Source organism: Mirounga leonina, unplaced genomic scaffold (assembly GCF_011800145.1).
Source record: "Mirounga leonina isolate KUSES-001 unplaced genomic scaffold, KU_Mleo_1.0 Mir_152, whole genome shotgun sequence".
In the NCBI taxonomy this organism is placed as follows: Eukaryota; Metazoa; Chordata; class Mammalia; order Carnivora; family Phocidae; genus Mirounga; species Mirounga leonina.
The window spans coordinates 7,720,888-7,741,666 of NW_023270380.1; the positions used below are offsets into that span (position 1 = coordinate 7,720,888).

The 20,779-nt window shown below is 34.8% G+C and overlaps 1 protein-coding gene across 1 annotated transcript in view; it reads left to right on the top strand.

The window, feature by feature from the left end:
* Window positions 1-20,779, top strand: part of RYR2 (ryanodine receptor 2) — a 725,313-nt gene that overhangs the window by 348,798 nt on the left and 355,736 nt on the right. The window contains exons 11-14 of the mRNA XM_035008528.1: window positions 3,886-4,042; window positions 10,795-10,959; window positions 15,873-15,994; window positions 20,180-20,363. Coding sequence (XP_034864419.1) covers window positions 3,886-4,042; window positions 10,795-10,959; window positions 15,873-15,994; window positions 20,180-20,363 — 628 coding nt within the window. The remainder of the gene's footprint in view (window positions 1-3,885; window positions 4,043-10,794; window positions 10,960-15,872; window positions 15,995-20,179; window positions 20,364-20,779) is intronic.

Consider the following 20,779-nt stretch of genomic DNA (forward strand, 5'->3'; position numbering starts at 1 on the left):
TAAATATTAAAACTTTTGGTAAACATTGAAATTTAAAAGTAAAATTTTACTAGAAATGCATCATTGAAGTTGGAAAAAGAAGTGGCGGCCTCATAAAGCAAAGGAAGGAGATCTCAAAGCTTTCATGTGCTTCATAAATGATTCAGAGAATTGAGGGAAAGAAAGGGATTTTAAAGACCTACATGTATTTCCTTTACCCTGTGTTTTATAAAAATGACAGCTTAATTAGAGAAGTGAAATAGTCAATAAAAGTGAAGTTTAGACAGCTGTTGCTGCCATTAGAAAACAGATCCAGATGTGTTTTCAAATTTATAGATATCCTTCCCCTTCATGATTGTGTCTTAAGAGAAATGGGTTTGTTTGTTTGTTTGTTTTGAGCAAAGGAGGGCCTAAATCTGTCTCATTTTGTAGATTAAAAAACCGGAAGGATGCAAACTCCTGAAAACCAGGCAGGGCTTCCTTTTTATTGTCAACGTTGTTTTTGATGAACTGTAATAACATAAATCCAGATTATCCTGTGCATCCTTCCATTATGTGGTCTTGATTCTTCTTCTCTACTGTTGCCTAATGTTTGAAGTTTGACATGGGAAGTGTGGGGTCTGTTTTAACTTGAATGGGGGTGACAGAGAATATAGAAAGAGCCTGATCTCCAGGTCAGCCAGAGGTGAAAGTGGGCATGTCTGCTGATTGCCTCAGAATCCAAATGACAACAAGAAAAAAGGAACTGACAACAACAGCAGAGCAGGTAGTTTTTCAACCATTTAAAAAATGAGAGATGTTTCTGTTAGGCTCTGTGACCTTGATTTACACCATTTCGTCTTCCTGTCTATGGCAGAAAAGCAGGAGGTTCACTTGTAATGAATGTAATTATGTTAAGTGTTTTTTCAGGTTCAAGTTCTATTGAATTTTTGAACTACTTTGATTTCATTGTAAATGTACACATTAGATTGCATTGAGTTTATATGCCTTCTTTTATGCATTGGTCATGTAAATACTCATTTTTTCTTTGTACTTAGAAAATGATAGTCAAAGGTTCTGCTTATGTTTATAACAGAATTTTATACCCGAAGGTCAATATTTATACTATAATATTTGGGATATTCTTTTTTATTTCCTTCAACAAGGTCTCAAACTATATATTTGATATAATTTATGCAGCCTAGTAATTATATATTTTATATTGCATACTCCTGCAAATAAAATTAATGTTGTCAAAAATTTTTCAGTATCATGAACATTTTAGTAAGGTAAGTTTTAACCTTGGGAGTTAAACATAATAGAAAACACATTCCTGTATTATACCCCACTGTAAAGCTGTAAGAACATTTTAAGTACAATATATGTTGGTTTCTGTAGTAGGAATGCTCATTGCAATTAAAAATATGCATTATGTATACTTCAGATTCCACTTTGTTATATGTTACAAAGAACCCCCAAAATCAAAGGTGGATGTATCATGAAGAATGACCAAATACTTCCTGTTCCTTTGAGGTCATTTCAAGTGAATATAGGTAATACATAGGGAACAGTTTTCTGCTATGTCACCATAGGAAGTTGCTTTGTATTACTATGTTACTATTACTGTTTTCAGTTTTTACTAAATATTTGCTGCCCTCTGACTCTCCTGGGCTTGTCCTCTTTTCTTCTGGGCCATGGGCATTAGAGGCCAGCTAATTTGAATGGCTGTATGCTAAAGAAAATGTGCTTAGACCTTACAGTGTTTTGCTGATAATTGGCCAAATTCATTTCCATTTCTAACATAAGCCTGCTGGTGACTTGAAAGGAGTACTTGTAAATATGAGCCCTATTAAGTAGATTTGTACACAGTATCCAGAATACCCTCTAGAAAATCTAGTACAAAGTATCACGTGGTCCAAATTTGGAACTATTTTGAAAACGAAGTTGTTTTTTATGATGATTAGGATGAGTCATTACTTAGAAAAAAACATTTAGATGGTTCTTCAAATAATGAAAGTGAATATGTGTTTCTCATAGCATCTGCAAAGAATACACTCAATTAATAAGGGGAATAAACAAAGCTTGTTTATTTACTAGACTAGAAATGATTTAATATTATCTTCTTGGTAAACAAACTTTAATTTCATTTTTAACAATACTGTATTATTAGTAGGGTTTATTGGTACATGGTTATTACTTTACTGGGGAGACTTGTCCAAATTAATTGCCTTTATAAACAAATCCATGTAATGATGACCTTATCACAGTATTATTCTGTTAGTTTTCCCTGCTAATATTCAAAGTGAAAAACCCAAGTTAGGAAATCAGCATAAAATGACTTAAAATTAACTAAGATTGGTAAATTTGAAATAAGTATTCTCAATTTGTAGAATAGAAAAGACCCTATATTTTTTGATGACCTTTTTGATCACCTTATGTTAAAACAAGCTTATTAGGGGTGCCTGGGTGGCTCAGTCGTTAAGCATCTGCCTTCGGCTCAGGTCATGATCCCAGGGTCCTGGGAATGAACCCCGCATCGGGCTCCCTGCTCAGCGGGAAGCCTGCTTCTCCTTCTCCCACTCCCCCTGCTTGTGTTCCCTCTCTTGCTGTGTCTCTCTCTGTCAAATAAATAAATAAAATCTTAAAAAAATAAACAAACAAGATTATTAATTAAATCACGATAAAATTCTCCATATTTTCATTTTTTGTCTGTTTGAGTCATTAGTGATAAAACCTTCCACTGTAATTGTTTTTATAAGTAATTATCTTTTTCTTTTGTCTCATTTTCTCTTTTCCATTGCCCTGTGAAGCTTCATGACATATGTTCTTTTTAGAGTATGTTTTTTTCTCTTTATAAAATACCTGACTATATCCCCTTTATGCTTTTTGCCTTAAATTCTAATTTGTTTAATATCAACTTTACCATCACTATTTCCTTTAGAATTTATATGCATGGTATATCTTTGTCATTCATTTATTTTTATTTCTTGAAAAAATTATTTGATTTTCAGCATATTTCTTATCAGTGATAAGAGGCCATCCTTGTTTTGCACATAACCATTTTAAAGGTGTGCATATCAGAGCCTTGTTTTCCTTCCATACCGTAGTGAGCACAAGGTTCAGATACATGCGACCTTCAGTTAACACAGCACTGCGCAAAACAAGGATGGTCTGTCTCTTGATTTTTCTTCTCTACCCTATCTGAAAGTCATTTTAAAAAGCAGATTTTAATGATCATAACTTTGCTTTTTATCTTTTTTCTGCAACTTTAGTTTGTATGTTGTTTATTGCATTTTATTTTTTTCCTTTTTTTCCCCTCTTGACCTTTTTAGAATTCTCATTTTCTTGGTTTTTTTTTTTTTGTTGTTGATCAGTTTTTAATGATATAGTTCCACACTATTAAAATTCAATGCATAGGAATAGGTTTCAAGTAAATATATACTTTAATTTATATATATGAGTTCTAGTTAATCATAATTAGGCATTGACCGAATTACCACTATTTTCCAAGTCTGCAGATCCAACAAAAGTTTTTAACTAGTAAATTCTGAAGTATTCTTTAAACTTATAATTCCATATCTGTGACTAGTGATTAGATGTTAACTTGGACCACAGTCCTTAGTCATTTTTGCATGGGGTAGTAAATAGTGGGGATGGCATTATATTTAAAGTCAAAGTCTTTGAGTTAAATTTTGCTTCTATTTACTATTAGCTGTGTAACATTGACTATTACTTAATCTTATTCTGGATCACCATTTTGTTGTTTGTGGAGTGAAATTCATACCACCAACATTACAAGGTTTTTGAGAACATTAAATAAGACAATATATGCTAAGCAAAGTTCATTGTCCCAACACATACATTTTAATTGCTTTTTCTCCTGTGATTGTGGATGCTATTGGATCAAGTCTTGACTGTGTTTGTTAGGTGGAGTGGAAGCCACATAAGATGGGGCCAACCTTTCCGACTCCGCCATGTCACAACAGGAAAATACTTGAGTCTCATGGAAGACAAAAGCCTTCTACTCATGGACAAAGAAAAAGCTGATGTAAAATCAACTGCATTTACCTTCCGATCTTCCAAGGTAAGACAGAAAATGTAATTTTGGATTACCTGTAATTATGTCCCCACCACATTTCTTTTGATGTTAGAAATGCAAAGAGAAAGGATGTGAGTATCATTTCTCTTTGCATTTTTTTACATGTATTTCTAAATTTCCAGTTTCTCTTCCGTCCATTCCTTTCCAGTAAAACTCATTTCCTAAACCACTAAAACCTGCCCAGGTGTCTCAACTGGTTTATAGCTCTTTGGTTGTTTACATATAACGCATTCATCTAGCTTGTTTCTGTTTTACTTAGGCTTTGACAAGGGCACTTAGCACAAACCTCATGCTGTTGTCCTGTAACAGTATGTTGGTGAAGCATGTCAGAACCTCAAAGGCACATTTACACATCTGCTCTTACATGCACACCTTTTCTCTTAGGTCTTTTGAATCATTGGTAGGGGGAAGAATCCTCTAAGAAAACTCTTTAGATCTCTGATAAAAATTCCGCTGAACCAGATGATGAGTAGAATAGGAAAAAACACATGTGCATCAAAGTCAAGTTGGAATGCTGGGCTGCAGCACAGCTGATCCCCTCAGTACCTCATGCATGGTCGCCAACATAACAGCCGCACAATGCAATGGATTCCCGCTCAGGCTTCAGCAAAATAACAGATGTCCTGAACAGTGAGGTATCTCTGGAATAGTTGAAAATCACATGTTGAGTTGACAGATGCCAAGCATCTCTTGTATTCATTTTTATCGTAATTATATACTTGTGTCCTTAATCTAATGAGGAATGTGAAATTTGAGCATAATGGTAGGAATGAGGCTGGATTACTGATTAGCTTTTGTTGCAGAGATGGAAAACCCAATGTCCCTGTTATAGCTAAAGGGAAGTTTGGGTGAGTCCAGAAGTAAATGTGAGAAGACAGTAGTAGCCTGAGTACACATCCCTAGTGCCGTTCTGTTAGTTCTCCTGCTTTGCAGTGTACAGAGCGGTGGAAGATGCTCCAGACTCTGGAGTTGCCCAGAGATCTCTGGGAGACACAGCAGTGTAGATCCCTATTCTGTATGGTGAGAATAGAGAGGTGAAGCTGGTAAACCCCAATGTACAATCTCAGACAGGATTCACATATGTGTATTTGTTGTGTGGACCCATAGACGGCTCTGAATGCTGTATTTCATGGACCTCTGGTGGGCAGTTGCTCTTTATCTCTGTAGATGGAAAGCACAGTTGGTCTTGCTGTGAATGAGCTTAGTGTTGATGGGCTTCTTCCTCAAGCCTAACTAAGCAGAAGGGTGGGAGTTTGCTAGTTTATCCATTGATAACACCTCAGTCCAAAAAGGGAAAAAAATTCAGCTCCGCAAAGAGGAATTAGTTATCTGATGGTAGAAGGCCTTTTTAAGTAGAAAAGATGGTACCTATTAAAACAACACACAGTTTTAAGGCAGAAAATTAGAAAAACTAAAGGAAGTGCATGGCATCCTAGCAAAATATAATTTAGCAAAACAAAATCCCAGAGAAGTAGAAGAACCTGAACAGGCATATCACAGTGAAAGATGATGGGAAAGTTTTTCAAGCCATAGCATTTATAGGTGAAAAATCTAGCAAAAATTGGAGGCAAGAGGGAAAAAGTCAAAGGGGCAATAAGTGCTCTGATTGCCTCCCATGAAACAGAAGGCAAGTAACATTTTTTAAAACTGAAAAATCAGGTGATAGAAGTATAAGATATTTAACAGTAAAAAGGCAAGCACTAAAGTTTAATGGAATTTACTAAAATAAGGTGGTGGAAGAGAGGGGATTTGATGAAAAAAGGAGGAAAATACTACCATTGCCATCGCCCATAATCCAGTCCAGTAGAAAGAGGACAAGGCAAAAAGAATCGTAGACACACACAGCCACAGAAACCCACAGTCAACAGAGACGGGAGGCCACATAGCAAAAGACTAGAAAACGGATAAATGTAACAACAGAAAACCTAAAATGTGACAGAGTGGAGACCCAGTGCATTTGCCTTATCAACACATAAAAATGGGCTAAAATCACAATTTAAAATAATTTCATATTGGATCATGAAGTATAAATTATGCTGACATTAAGAGACACCGCCAAAACACTTTTTATTTGGGAAGTTTGTAAATTAAAATATGGCTAATGCAATACCAGGAAAATACAAATAAGAACAAAGAAGGGTGTCTGATTTAATATCAGATGAGGAGAAATTCAGGCAAAAGAAATTATTGAGTGAGACAAAGGATACTTCAAGTATCAAGGAGTGCAATTCACTGAGGATGTAATAGTTATCAAATCTATGTACCAAATAAAATGACATTGAATTGATATTCATTAAACAAAACCGATAGGAGATACAAGAGGAAATAAACAGAAAAACTAGTGGTAGGAGACATGAAGTCAGTTTCTCAGTTCGTGATAGAGAGACAAATAACATACAGAAGATGTAAATAACATGTAATAAGGAATTGCAGAACTCGATCCCAGGACCCTGGGATTATGACTTGAGCCGAAGGCAGCCACTTAACCAACTGAGCCACCCAGGCACCCCTAGAACCATTTTGATATTCATTAGGAAATTAGATTTTTTTTTTTTTAAGATTTTATTTATTTGACAGAGAGAGACACAGCCAGAGAGGGAACACAAGCAGAGGGAGTGGGAGAGGGAGAAGCAGGCTTCCTGCGGAGCAGGGAGCCCGATGTGGGGCTCGATCCCAGGACCCTGGGACCATGACCTGAGCCGAAGGCAGACGCTTAATGACTGAGCCACCCAGGCACCCTGGAAATTAGATTTTCTAAGCATTCATAAGTGGAATATTTGAATGTTAGGATTGGGAGTAGTTTATAAGTATATTTTCTGTGGGAAATCTGATGGGCTATGTGATTTTCTTCCAAAAATGTATTCATTTAGTAAATCTTTATTGAGAATCTAGTATTTGCAGGCACCGTTCTGCTCCTGGGGATATGGGCTATTGAGGTGAAGAACCAGGCTATGATTCCTGCCCTTGAAAAACTAAGTAATAGTCAGGTGGGAAAGAAGGCAGTCGAGAAGCAATTTCAGTGAAGTGTCAGCATTTCTTTCATAGTTGAAGTGTAGCATGCTGTGGTTGTCCATGAAGCAAAAGAGAAAATGTCTATCCAAAAAATCATCTAATAGTAAAAATAGAAGTCTTTTCAGTAACTCTAGACTGTGACAAAAAGAGTTGTTTCTTTTTGAACATTTTTATGGTTCTCAGATCTCAAGATTATTCTTCTAGGATGGACAATTAGATTATTTAAAAATTTATGGATGTTAGTGAATACCAAGATGATAGTGAGGATCTAAACCTTTCCTAAGTTAAATGCAGGAGGTATGGGAATTAAATCTTATGTAGTCTTTTGAGGAAAGTTTCCACTTAATGGCAAAGTGCCTATTATGTCAGAGTGCTATTAAAAGCAATCTGATCTTGGGGGGGGGTGCCTGGTTGGTACAGTTGGTTAAGTGCCTGACTCTTGGTTTTGGCTCAGGTCATGATCTCAGGGTCTTGGGATCAGGCCCCACATCGGGCTCCACATTCAGGGTGGAGTCTACTTGGGACTCTCTCTCCCTCTGCACCCTCCCCCTGCCATGCACATGCGTGCATTCTCTCTCAAATAAATAAATCTTAAAAAAAAAAAGCAGTCTTATGTTGAGATTGGAAAATTTCTGTTGATCTACTTTCAGCTTCATTGACTCCTTAGCCTGTAATTCCAAGCTGATGTTAAGCTGATCCCATTAATTTTGTATTTCAATTATTGTTACCATTTTGCGAATACATTTCATTTTATATAGTTTCTATTTCTCAACTGAGATTCCCATCAGTTTATTCATTATGCATATGTTTTCCTTTATGTCCTTAAATGTATTTTATATTTATAATAGTTGCTAATTGTAAGGGCTATCTCTGCATCATTTCTATTACCTGTTATATTTTTTCTTTGGTATGGGTCACATTTGGTTCTGTTTTCTTAATTTAGTATAAGATCACCTTTTGTTGTTTTTTTATATCTACTTATTTTGACAGTATACCCTGGATATTAGAAATGGTAGGTTATAGAGACTCTTAATTTTGTTAAGGGTTTTTGGTTTTTGTTTTGTTTCGTTTTTTTCTCAAGAATGATTTTAGTTTCAGCAAGCAGTTAACCCTGTTGGACTGACTCTCCAGTTTTGTTCTCTCTTTTGCAGAGGGCAGTGGCTTGTATTTCTGCTCACTCATTTCAGCTTTCATCTGCTGTCATTCTGTGGGGCATAGTTTAGCGGTCAGCAAGGATTTGGGTGATTTTTATAAGCTGACTTTGCAGATACTTTTTTGGTCCAGGATTTAGCTCATCTAATTTTCCGGTTGCTTGTGAGCCCTAAAGTATTCTCTGATATCTCAAGCCAGTAAAGCAGCAGATTTCTTCTGCCTGATATGCAGGCAGATTGGGCAGAGTACACGCCCCACGGCAAAAGGCAGCTTTTAAAAAAATCACCTGGGTACTCTTTTCCTCCAGAGAGAAAAATATTCTCCAGTTTCTCCCTGCTTTTGGTCCCTCTCAAGGATCTTCAGACAGATTCTGGAAAGTATTTTTTTTTTCTAAATTTCATAATTATTATCTATAGGAGGATTAGTCCAACTTAACTGTTCTGTCATTTCCTAAAGCAGAGTAAATAAAACAAAAACAGAAACAAAAGAATAGAAAAAAGAATAAAAAAGTGATGCCAAAACCAAAAGCTGCTAATTTTGATACAGTGTAGCTAATACAGAGTATTAGTAAAATTATTACTTGCCTATCTGGACACTGTATTTCTAGTAATATAGGCTAATTTTATGTTAGAGGCTTTTAGGAGTTGTCACATTCTTGACTCATGTTATGCTTATGCGTATAGTTGTTCAAAGCATCTAGATTATTCTCACCTGAATTTCTCCTTCTCTTAAACGTAACTTACAGAAAATGACAGGAAATAAAAAGAGGAATGAACAAGAATGGCCTTTGTTCTTTTATACAGCAAATAATCACACTTTACTCTTTTCTAATGTTACTTTAGCAGTTCTTCCCTCACCTGAGGATCAGATAGTTACTACAACAGTCTTCATGAAATGTCATGATTAAAACTTCTAACCCAGAGAGTGATGTGAACTACTTAATAAAAACCGGACAAAGCATAACTTTACAATTAGTAATTGTGACTTCTCAAAACACAATCCACAGTCTATAAATAGACCAACTAATTCCCTTGGATAAAAGAAAAACAAAAAGTTAGAATGTTAGAGGCTCATTGTTTTATTCTGAGGAGATAATTACATTGTTATATTTTCCCCTAGAATTTAATATTCCCATTGATAGGTTTGGTGTAAGTGGATTAGTAGTTTATCTTCTTTGATAGAATGAAGTTGGAATGGCTTAATTATCTGTTTTATTGCAGATTCGTAGAATAGTGTTTTAATTTATTTGCATAATGGTTAAATCAACTTATAATTGTATTCATTTTCTTATATGACCTTGACTTATTGTATTAAGAATTTCAATTCATTTTAATTTTCAAATGTTGGAGGGTTCGTAATCATTTGAGTTATTAGTACAATGTGCAAATGACATGAACAAAATCTATCAAAATGTTGTTTTCCTTGAATCATTCTTTTTTGTATAACAGCTGTAAAGTTTACTGCAACCTAATCTCAAAAACATTTGTGTAACTATTAGTAATTTCCAACTAATTGTGTAACTATTACTCCAAACTAATCTTCAAAAACATTTGTGTAACTGTTACAAAAGCCAAACAAGGAAAGGCACAGATGAAATTTAAAGTAAATTTAACTACCCAGGGAGGTACAGCAACCAAAAGAACATGAGTTTGTTTGTTTGTTTGTTTGTTTGTTTGTTTGTTTTTTGCTGTTATTTTAAGGACTGTATAGAACTTGAAGACATCATGTGTGCCTGAAGACCAGAATTAAGTGTGGGAGGGAAAACTGAAAGAGCGTGTTGAAGGAGGAAGCATTTAAATAAGTAGGGACTTGTATATTTAGTGTCAGAGGATTGCTTGTTTCTTCATAGCACACGGAGTTTACCGTAGTAGCTCCGAATAGTTCTGTAGAGTCCACATTGGAAGTTGTAGTTGTGGAAACTGAATGATAGCTTTGATCAGCTCAAAAGAAATCATCACTATTATTAACATCCTTAGTAACATCTCCATCAACATTATCAACACCATTTTCACAGTCAGAATCATTAACATTTATGTAAGTGTTTATTTTATCCCAGGCACTGGGCTGAACACTTTAAGTGCATTATCTCATTTTTTCTGATACTATGGGTGAGATACTTCTGTTAACTTTATTTACAGATGAGAAACCCAAGGCTTAAAAGATTTAGTTAAATTGTCTTAAGGTCACAGAGGTAATCCGTGGCAGAGATTGAACTCAAAACTGGATTTTCTGTTCCCCTAAACCTATGTTCTTAACCACCAATAATGAAAAAAAAAATCTGGAGAGAATATGAAGCCTAAGCTACTAATTTTAAGATCTCTGGTTTGGAGTTTGCCATTACGCAATATAAAATTTTATGTTAGGGCCAAAATAATTTTCTACCAGTATGAATAATTCAAGGTCTGTTTATTTATCTTTATAATTTCCCACTTTGATTTTCAGTATCAGTTGAACTGCTGGAATAGAGTATTTGACATTATTATTTTAAAGGGTGTCAGAAGGTTGAATTTTTCAAGGAACATATTTTTAGTATTTTTAGGACTTTTGCTTATCCTTTTTTTTTTTTTCCTTAGGAAAAATTGGATGTAGGGGTGAGAAAAGAAGTCGATGGCATGGGGACATCTGAAATAAAATACGGAGACTCAGTATGCTATATACAACATATAAATACAGGCCTGTGGCTTACTTACCAGTCTGTGGATGTGAAATCAGTGAGAATGGGATCCATACAACGTAAGGTAAGATTATGTAAAAACGCAACTTATAGCCACCATTTTGTATGACAAAAATACACAAACGCAAAACAACAAGACTTTGAGCTACCTGCTAAACATGCAAAAAGGTCAAATCCCACCATAATAATCTCTTTGGTTTTTGTGAGGTGAACAATGCTGGATGTTAATCATGGCTTTAAATATTAAGCCAAGAAATATACTCTTTTCTGGATTCTAGCAGTCTGCCTACTTCACTTTGTTCTCCGTGCTCCTTCCAGGGTTATGTCTCTAAAATGCAGGAGAGCTCATGCACTCTACCTAATTAATTACTTTGAATTTAAAGGCTGGTACTTGATTAAGTTATTAGAAGATTTTTGTGCATGTTTGGGAACTTAGGTATGTGAATGTACTTTTCCAACGCTAAATGTCATCAATTCTAAAACAAATCAAGTATTTTCACTAATAATTTGGTATCAAAATCAAGATATTCTATAAGTATAAAAAATAAATACACTGGATTTTGAAGGCAAAGAACAACAAAAAGAGAATGTTAAATATTACTTCATTAATAGCTTTGTTCTGTTTATTGGTTGAAATAGTATCTTGGATATATTAGGGTAAATCAAATATATAATTAAAATTTTACCTTTTTAAAAAAAAATTTTTTTTGATGTGTGCTCTAGAAAATTTAAATTTACATATTTTAGAAACACTTTCTGCCACCCCTTCTCATCCACCCCATGCTTCCTTCCAATTACTACCACCCCAAAGGATAAATACTATTATTGCTTGTGATACTGGGGATGAGATTTGTGCAGAACTTTTTATTTCATTTTATGGATGGTGATTTTATTGGATTTGTCATACTGCATCCTATATTGTTATACATCAATCTTTACTAGAAAGGTAAGCATTCAAAGTATGATTGCACAAATCATAAGGAACAGAAAGAGGGAACAAAGCAAAATTCTTAACTCAGATATGACTTTCTGTGAGCTCTTATCTAGCACCATATTTTTGTTATAGCTTTTATTAAGAGTTGAATATGATAAATGGTTATGGGAAAATATAGGTAGAAATGATAACGTGTAGACACATTTTTAAAATATTTATTTATTTGTTTGAGAGAGTGAGAGTGTGTGTGTGTGGGGGGGGAGGAACAGGGAGAGAGAATCTCAAGTAGACTCCCCGCTAGGTGCAGAGCCCAATGCAGGGCTCAATCCCAGGACCCCAAGACCATGACCTGAGCTGAAACCAGGAGTAGGACACTTAACCCACTGAGCCACCCAGGGGCCCCGTCATATTTTTGCAAAGATAGAAATAAGTTTTAATCAGAAGATCACTAGAAACTTCAGGTGCCATTTCCCCATTCTCTATACTTAAGTGGTAAATGCAAAAAAAAAAAATTATATATATATAATTTTTAAGCCATATATATATATGGCTTAAACAATTGTCTTCAATCTTTTTTTGCTCAAGTACCACTTGAATGAATTTTTAAAACCACACACCGCTTGGTATAGTTTTTGTAATAAATTTAAATAATTGCAAATAAGATGATTTCTGGCTTATTGTAAATAGGAACATTTTAAACCAAACTATACATATGTCTTTTAAATATGTTGTATGGTAATTAAATCCCAGGAGTTTCCACAATTACCTTTCCTCATCCTGCTGAGTTCAATGATAACACCAAGCCCTGGAAATTTTATCTTCTAAGTGTACCTCAAAATAATTCCCTCTGCCCCCTCCCTACAGATCTAGTTCAGTCTTTCTCATCCTTTGTGTGCACTATTTCCAGAGTCTCTTAACCAGTGTCTCTGCCTGCCTTCAGTCTTACTTCTCTCCAATCTATTCTGGCTTTATGACCGCCATGTTTGAAAACTGTCATGGCTGAGCTTTACTTCCTATGGTAATTCCAGTCTCACCATGACAAACCAGATCACTGCTTAATCAGTCCTTTCTCTGTCTTCAGTCCATTGCAGTTTTGCTGGGGTTCTTAATCATTACTCCACTGTCTTATTCCTTAACCATGGGTCAAAGTCAAAGTGGGACTTAGACTCACCATCATAGGCTAGCATAGAGCTTTCCTTTTAGAAAGCTAAGGGTGTTGAGAAGCTAACCAGTCTTAAGTTAGAGAAGAAAGACTTTATAGGCCATAGAAGAGATAATGTAATAAAATCTCTACTGTAGACTTATTTATTGCCACTTGGAGAACTATCTACTATAGTAAATCCTTAGGGGAAGACTTCAATGTGGTCACAATGTGTAGTACATATATATATATACATACACACACACATATACATACGTATCCCACATCATGTGAATATTCATATTTTGCTGCAGAAATATAAATTATTGATTGCAGAGTGATGCACTGACCACACCAGAATATTACAAATAGTATACAGTTTATCTGAAAACATATGTCACCAAGAATTTTTAATTAGCACACGTAGGTCTTTTTAGAGCTGAGAGAATTGTACAACCATATCTTTAGTTTCTGTTTTCCTTCTGTTTATTAGTTTCTCAGAAAATGGGCTCATTCTTCTTCTCCATGTCAACCATCTTATCTTTCTGTATTCTTCTCTTTCTTCCTATTTTCTAGATCTGGCTTCTCGGTTGTGTCCTCCAAATCACTCATTTTGTTGTGTTTGGGTACTTGTCTCCTTCAGTTCTTTCAGTGCCTTTGTAATTTCACTTTTCTTGTAGTATTTCATGATCTCGCCCCCAGTCACTTTTTATGTCAGCTTTCTATTTTTTATCTATTCTGGTTGCTCGTCTTGTGTGCTTTCTTATTGTGAATCTTCACTCCTGTTTCACAGAAGTTATACCTTCTTTTATCCTGTGGACAATTGAAATAGTTTATATATGTAAGTGATATCCTGCTATTCCTGTTTTTCTGGCTTTTTAAAAACTTAGGAATTATTGCTGAATTTTATCAATTAAAGGAATTATAAATCATGTTTTGGTGTCCTTCTATTTTTTGATAAATAAGGTAATGGACATTACGATATTGAAGAATCCTTAAAGACATAGATGAAACCCTATTTGGCCATAGTTTATTATGCTTTTAAAATATTAGATCTTATCCATTTATTATTAGAATTATTACATATATATTCAGAGATAAAATCAACTTTTCTTTGTTAGGGATACTGAAATTTGAATTTCATGGAATTTTCATATGTCACAAAATATTCTGTTTCTGGTCTTTTTCAACCATTTAAAAACGTAAAATTCATTTAAAGCTCACAGATTGTACTAAAAAAAAAAAAGGCAACAGGCCATAGTTTCCTGACCTCTGGTCAGGACTAGCTTACTGTGAAAATTCTCTGTTCTTTGAAGATTCATTAGATCTCACTTGTAAACCTAGGATCTTTTAAATATTAACTCTTAAATTTCCTTTCTAGTCTCTTTTAAAGTAGAAAATTTGATGAGCTCAGCTTATTTATTTGATTCTTAATTTGCTAGGAAGCCATCTGTTTCCTCTGGGATATTAACTTACATTTTTTGCCATTGGTTGTAAATAGTATTGACTTATGACAGTGTACAATTTTAATGTCTTTTGTCTCTTATATCTTCTTATGGGTTTTTTTTTTTTCTTCTTTTTAAAAATTTTGTCTTTAGCATTGCTTGTGAAAGGTTTATCTATTTTATTTATCTCCTCAAAGAATTAAATTTTAGGTTATCCTTTTTAAAAAGCACTTAATTTGGTTTCTAGTTCATTAATTCCTCTTTTTATCTTCATTAATTCCACTTTTCCACTTTGTTTTTCTTTTTTTGAGTCTTACAACAAGTAACATGTTCCTTCATTTTATTTTTATTTTTTTATTTTTATTTTTTAAGATTTTATTTATTTATTTGACAGAAAGAGACACAGAGAGAGAGGGAACACAAGCAAGGGGAGGGGGAGAGGGAGAAACAGGCTTCCCGTGGAGCAAGGAGCCCGATGCAGGGCTCGATCCCAGGACCCTGGGATCATGACCTGAGCCAAAGGCAGACGCTTAACGACTGAGCCACCCAGGCGCCCCTATGTTCCTTCATTTTAATCATTTTTTTTTTCTTTGTCAATGAAGACATTTAAGGCTACAGAGTTGTCTTTGAATACAGACATAGCTCTGTCTCATTGATTTTGGTCTAAAGAGTTCCTCTTTACTTTCTAGATAGTGTATAATTTTAATTCTAGTTATTAATTTTAGTTCAGTACACCTGCTTAGATGTGCTGAAATGTCTTGCTACAAGCATTGAGTGAAGGAAGCTAGAGACACATAGTACCATTTATGTGTAATACATAACTGACCTTTGCTATGAAGAGTTGGGAAGGTGGGGAGCAGTGTAGAGGATGGGGCCAGTAACGGAGCACTAGGGGACTTTAAGGTAGTATAATGTTCTCTTTCATGATTGGGGTGTTGGTTGCATGGTACATTCATTTAGCTGTTCACCTAAGATTTCTACACTTATTACTTCCATAGAAAGTTCAAAAACATAAAGCCTAACAAAAGAACTAATAAAATTGCATTTTTTAAAGAACTTTGATGCCTTAGAAACAATGATCATTATTTATTACTCAGTCTGTGTTCACAACTGCTGTCTAATTGGCATACCAATGCAATGTTTTCCTTTACTGCTTTGTTCAGAGTTTGCTTAGACTGTAGTTCAGTCACTGAACATAGATATGTGAGAACATTCTGGTGTCTGTTTTGTTGAACTCATTTACTGACTCATTCTTTAAAAGAAAAACTCAATGAATATATTGAGTGGTTTGTAAGAGACCTGCACCTCTTATTTTAAATGTACACATCAGCTTATTGCCCCTTGTACCTGCCTTTTGATTCTATTTATTGTTAGGGCTTACCTTTGGAGTGCACATCTTCTTAACACCCATTTAGAAAGGAGATGGGAGTAATGGTGTTATTTCTGCATTTCTACAGGCTATTATGCATCATGAAGGTCACATGGATGATGGCTTAAATTTATCTAGATCTCAGCATGAAGAATCACGGACTGCACGAGTCATCCGGAGTACAGTTTTCCTTTTCAATAGATTTATAAGGTACATTTTCTTTTGTTGTAGTAGTGGTTTGACATTTTATTTCAGTGTCCTTATTGGATTTACAAATACACAATTCTAAAATATACGATGGTGGTGAACCTGTGATTTGGTGGGTTGGCAGTACACATTAGAAAATGATAGATGATAAAAAAAAAAAAGAAAATGATAGATGACTTTATGTCTTTCTCATAAATAAACTTTTAAAAAGGGAATGTGATTTTTAGAAATTGTGTGTGTAACTTATAATTCGTAACTGTAGTTCAGGATTATTCTGTAATATACCCTTATGCTGGAACTATTTAAATTTCCTTTCACACAGAGGGTAATGAAGCCTAGATAATTGTGAGTTTTGAACTGTATGTATGTATTGATTTTAAAGGGTGTGGGGAGGAGCAGAGGGAGAGGGAGAGAGAGAATCTTAAGCAGGCTCCATGCCCAGTGTGGAGTCCAGTGCAAGGCTCCATCTCACAACCCTGAGATCATGACCTCAGTTGAAATCAAAAGTCGGACACTTAACCAACTGAACCACCCAGGCACTGCTTGAATGGTATTTAAAAGTGATTCTTGTAGTAAATAACTTTTCCTACTTCATAATGGAAACAGTTGCATATCTACAAACTAATCAAGCTTGTGGTCAGGGTGTTTCCTGGTAACATTATACCAATATACATTCTGGCTTGTGATGGATATATCCTATGTCTCTTTAAACTTGCCAATTTGATGGAAAAAAATTTATATGTGCGTGTATGTATATACAGATAGATGTATGTATTTATAATAATTTTTTAAGTTGAATTTATTCAAGAATTGTGAAAATAGATATTTCATCTTTGTTGACCAGATTTGTTTTTCTTTGTGATTTACCTATTATATAATTTAGTTCATCATGTTCATGATTTTTATATATGTGAGTTTTACTTATATGCTCATTAGTATTTACTGAACTATTAGACTTCCTGAATTTATACAGTTCTTTAGTGTATCTTAGAAACTTTGAAACATTTTACATAATTACAGAATATTTTTAAGGGTATGTTATTTTAAGGAAAATAATTTGATCCTTCCGTAATATTCATGAAAGCACAAAATTCTTTAAAATCTCCATGTCTTTACAATATTGGCACCAATGTATTTCTCAAAGTAAATTCTTTTTAAGTATTTGTTTTATTAATGTAGGCTTATTTACTATTAAGAGTCTAATTTTTAGGGGCGCCAGGGTGGCTCAGTCGTTAAGTGTCTGCCTTCGGCTCGGGTCATGATCCCGGGGTCCTGGGATCGAGCCCCGCATCAGGCTCCCTGCTCCGTGGGAAGTCTGCTTCTCCCTCTCTCACTCCCCCTGCTTGTGTTCCCTCTCTCACTGTGTCTCTCTCTGTCGAATAAATAAATAAAATCTTAAAAAAAAAAAAAGAGTTTAAGTTTTAAAAACGCATAGGCAGACTTCTGTTTTTTACTTCTTAGAGTGAAAGTCGAGGTCATTTAGTTTTTCTTCATTTGTGTTTTCTTATGTAGTTTCTTTTCTTTTTAAGATTTTATTTATTTTAGAGAGAAAGAGTGCACGAGTGCATGCTCGAATGTGGGAGGGGCAGCAGGAGAGAGATAGGATTCTAAGCACACTCCACACTGAGCACGGAGCCCGGGGTGGGGCTCGATCTCACGACCCTGAGATCATGACCTGAGCCGAAACCAAGAGTCAGATGCTTAACTGACTGAGCCACCCAGGCACCCCTCAGTTTATTTTCTGTGACCCTTCTGGTCTCTGTCTTCCATGTCAGGGTAGTGGTGGTGGTGGTGGTGATGGTGGTGGTGGAATTGTATATGTGTGCATGTGCGAGCGTGTGTGTGTGTGTGTGTGTGTGTGTGTTTGCATTTGTGTTGTGAGAAGGGATTCTATTTTTCTTGACTGCAAGAAAAACATATTAAACCTTCTTTTCCTTTGGTAGATTAATGAATGTTTTCTGAAAGTAAGTTATATTAGGGGGAATCTGTGTTTGGTAGTAATATTGTTTAATCTTCAAAGTACAAAATGTAGAGATGAAATTCATAGCTTTAATTTTTGCTCTGATATAGTATGATTCTACCACCTTTGGTTTTCCTCAATTATTTTTTTCTCTTCATTTTTTTGTTCATACATTAAGATGGTGAATGTCTTTATAGGAGACAGGTGTTGTAAAACTTAACATAATTAACAACTTTAGGAATCTTGGATAGTATTTGACAAGAGGCTTCTAGAAAGTAATTTAATGGTTACATTGCTGAGAGCAGATAAATGTCAGTTTTTAGGTTATTAATTGAATATACTATTTCTTTTTACATTTAAAAATGAAGGTACTGTATTTGATGGGGAACCTGGATGGCTCAGTTGGTTGAGTGTCCAACTGTTGGTTTTGGCTTGGGTCATGATCTTGGAGTTGTGGGATTGAGTTTCTTGTCGGGCTCACACTGAGTACGGAATCTGCTTGTCCATCTCCCCTCCCCCACCACCCTCCTGCTCACACACATGGGTCCTTGGCCCACACACTTGCATGCTCTCTCTCTCTCAAATAAAAAAAAAAATCTTTAAAAAAATGTAGATACTATATTTGAATCACTTTTGAATTTCATTCACTTTAGTGTGAGAGTTGAGTTTGACTTCTTTATAAATACATTTATGATTCAGCTAAAGTGTAATAGGATAAAATGTTTAGAATGGAAGTATATCATTGTATATAAATTTTCATTGTAAAAGGGGAGAAATAATTTTCTTCTGAGAAGTCATTTCTTTTAGTTTTTGGGCATAGAAAGACTTATAGAGATGATAAAACTAAACAATTCCATTGTAATTGATTGGAAATTTCAGACAAAAACTTTAGAAGAGTTGTAGAGTTTTCGTATTTGTACTCTTTATAAGGCTGAAGTCAACTATTTCAAAATTATTTGTAATCTTTATGTAATTGATGATACATTTTAATTATATTTGTGAGCATTGTCAATTCAAAGATAAGCTAATTCTCATTTATGAGGCCCTTATTGTTTTTAAAATGTAAATTCTAAAACAGATAATTAGCCAGGAACATTTCCTTGGAATAAAATATTGCCACATAATTTTACTGTTGCAGAGAGCAGGAAAAGAAGTATAATATTTTATGCATTAAATTTTGTCATGCCTAATATGAGTATTGCTATATCAACTAATAGTATATGCATTCTCCCATTCTTTTATGGTATCATGTGTTTTTTAATAAACTTCTTATTTTAAAATGATGTTGAACATTTTATTTATTTATTTGGCAGAAAGAGAGAGCACAAGCAGGCAGAGCGGCAGGCAGAGGGAGAGGGAGAGGAACAAGCAGACTCCCCGCTGAGCAGAGAGCCCAATATGGGGCTCAATCCCAGGACCCTGGGATCATGACTTGAGCCGAAGGCAGATGCTTAACCAACTGAGCCACCCAGGCACCCCTTATTTTGAAATGATTTTGATTTAGAGATACCATATTTTAAAGTTCTTTCCAGATACATTCAAAGCTATGAATTTTAAAACTCAGAATCTCAGAAAGCTTAACAAATTAACATATTGACATGCCAGTAATAGGTTTTTCTTCAAAGAAAATGCACCACGATGTTTCTTAATCCAATTTTAAATACTTTTTTTGTCTGATAAGAGGAAAACATTTTAATATGTTATTTTCTGATTAATGAGAAAACTTTAAAAATTAACATCATTGGAATGTATTTTTAAACAGGCAGGAATTTTCAGAATGGCAGTGAGGGTCACTGATCATGTAGCAGTTAACAGTTCCTTCTCCAAAAACAAAAAACAGAACAAGTGAAGTCAGAATTATGAAGCTGGGAAGCTGCATCTTAAACCTTGAAGTGTATGTAGTGATTTAAAATGAAAATCAATTGGTTTCTAAATACTGAGACCATTGGCTTTGTAGGAATTGGTTCTCGAGGCCCTTCAGGTTTTTGTCTAGGTGAGTTTCTTTTGATACTGGTGGTTTTAATATAGCATCATATATAGTTGACAAAATTTAGAATTTTTTATTTGAATATATTAATTATTGTTGTTTGAGGAAAACTAGGACCTTGCCTATGGGTTCCTTTTACAGTGGTGTAGGGAGAGAAGATAAAGCTTTACATCCTCTGTGGTCTAAAAAATAATAAGATTGCAGATCGCTGATATAGAGAAATGTTTGCTATTTATTTTAGGGGCCTTGATGCGCTCAGCAAAAAAGTGAAGGCTTCCATGGTGGACCTCCCTATAGAATCTGTGAGTCTAAGTCTGCAGGACCTGATTGGCTACTTTCACCCCCCAGATGAGCATTTAGAGCATGAAGACAAGCAGAACAGATTACGAGCTCTAAAGAACCGGCAGAATCTCTTCCAGGAAGAGGTGAGTTTCTACCAACATTCATTTTTTATGCTACTGTCTTAGGAAAACAACTTCTCTGTAGGGAAATTCTCTGACAGTTCGCATTTTGAGTTGGGTGAGCAGGTAAACTATGGCATAAGGGAACCAGACCTTGGAGGAATCCTGCAATTATTTTTGTTTCTCTGTCAGGGAGTTCTCATTTAAAAAAAAATGGAATTCTTCCTTCCCCTGGCAAAGGACATTTTTTTTTGCTGTCTGCTCAGCCTTCATGCTGATCATTCATTGCACTGCAGTTTACTTCATGTTTGTTATATAAACATAGTATCTTGAAGTGTCTAAATGAATACAGGCTTTGAAAAACAAGAAGGTTTTTTTCTAATTTTTTTAAATTTAAATTTAAATTTTATTTTTTAAAGATTTTGTTTATTTATTTGAGA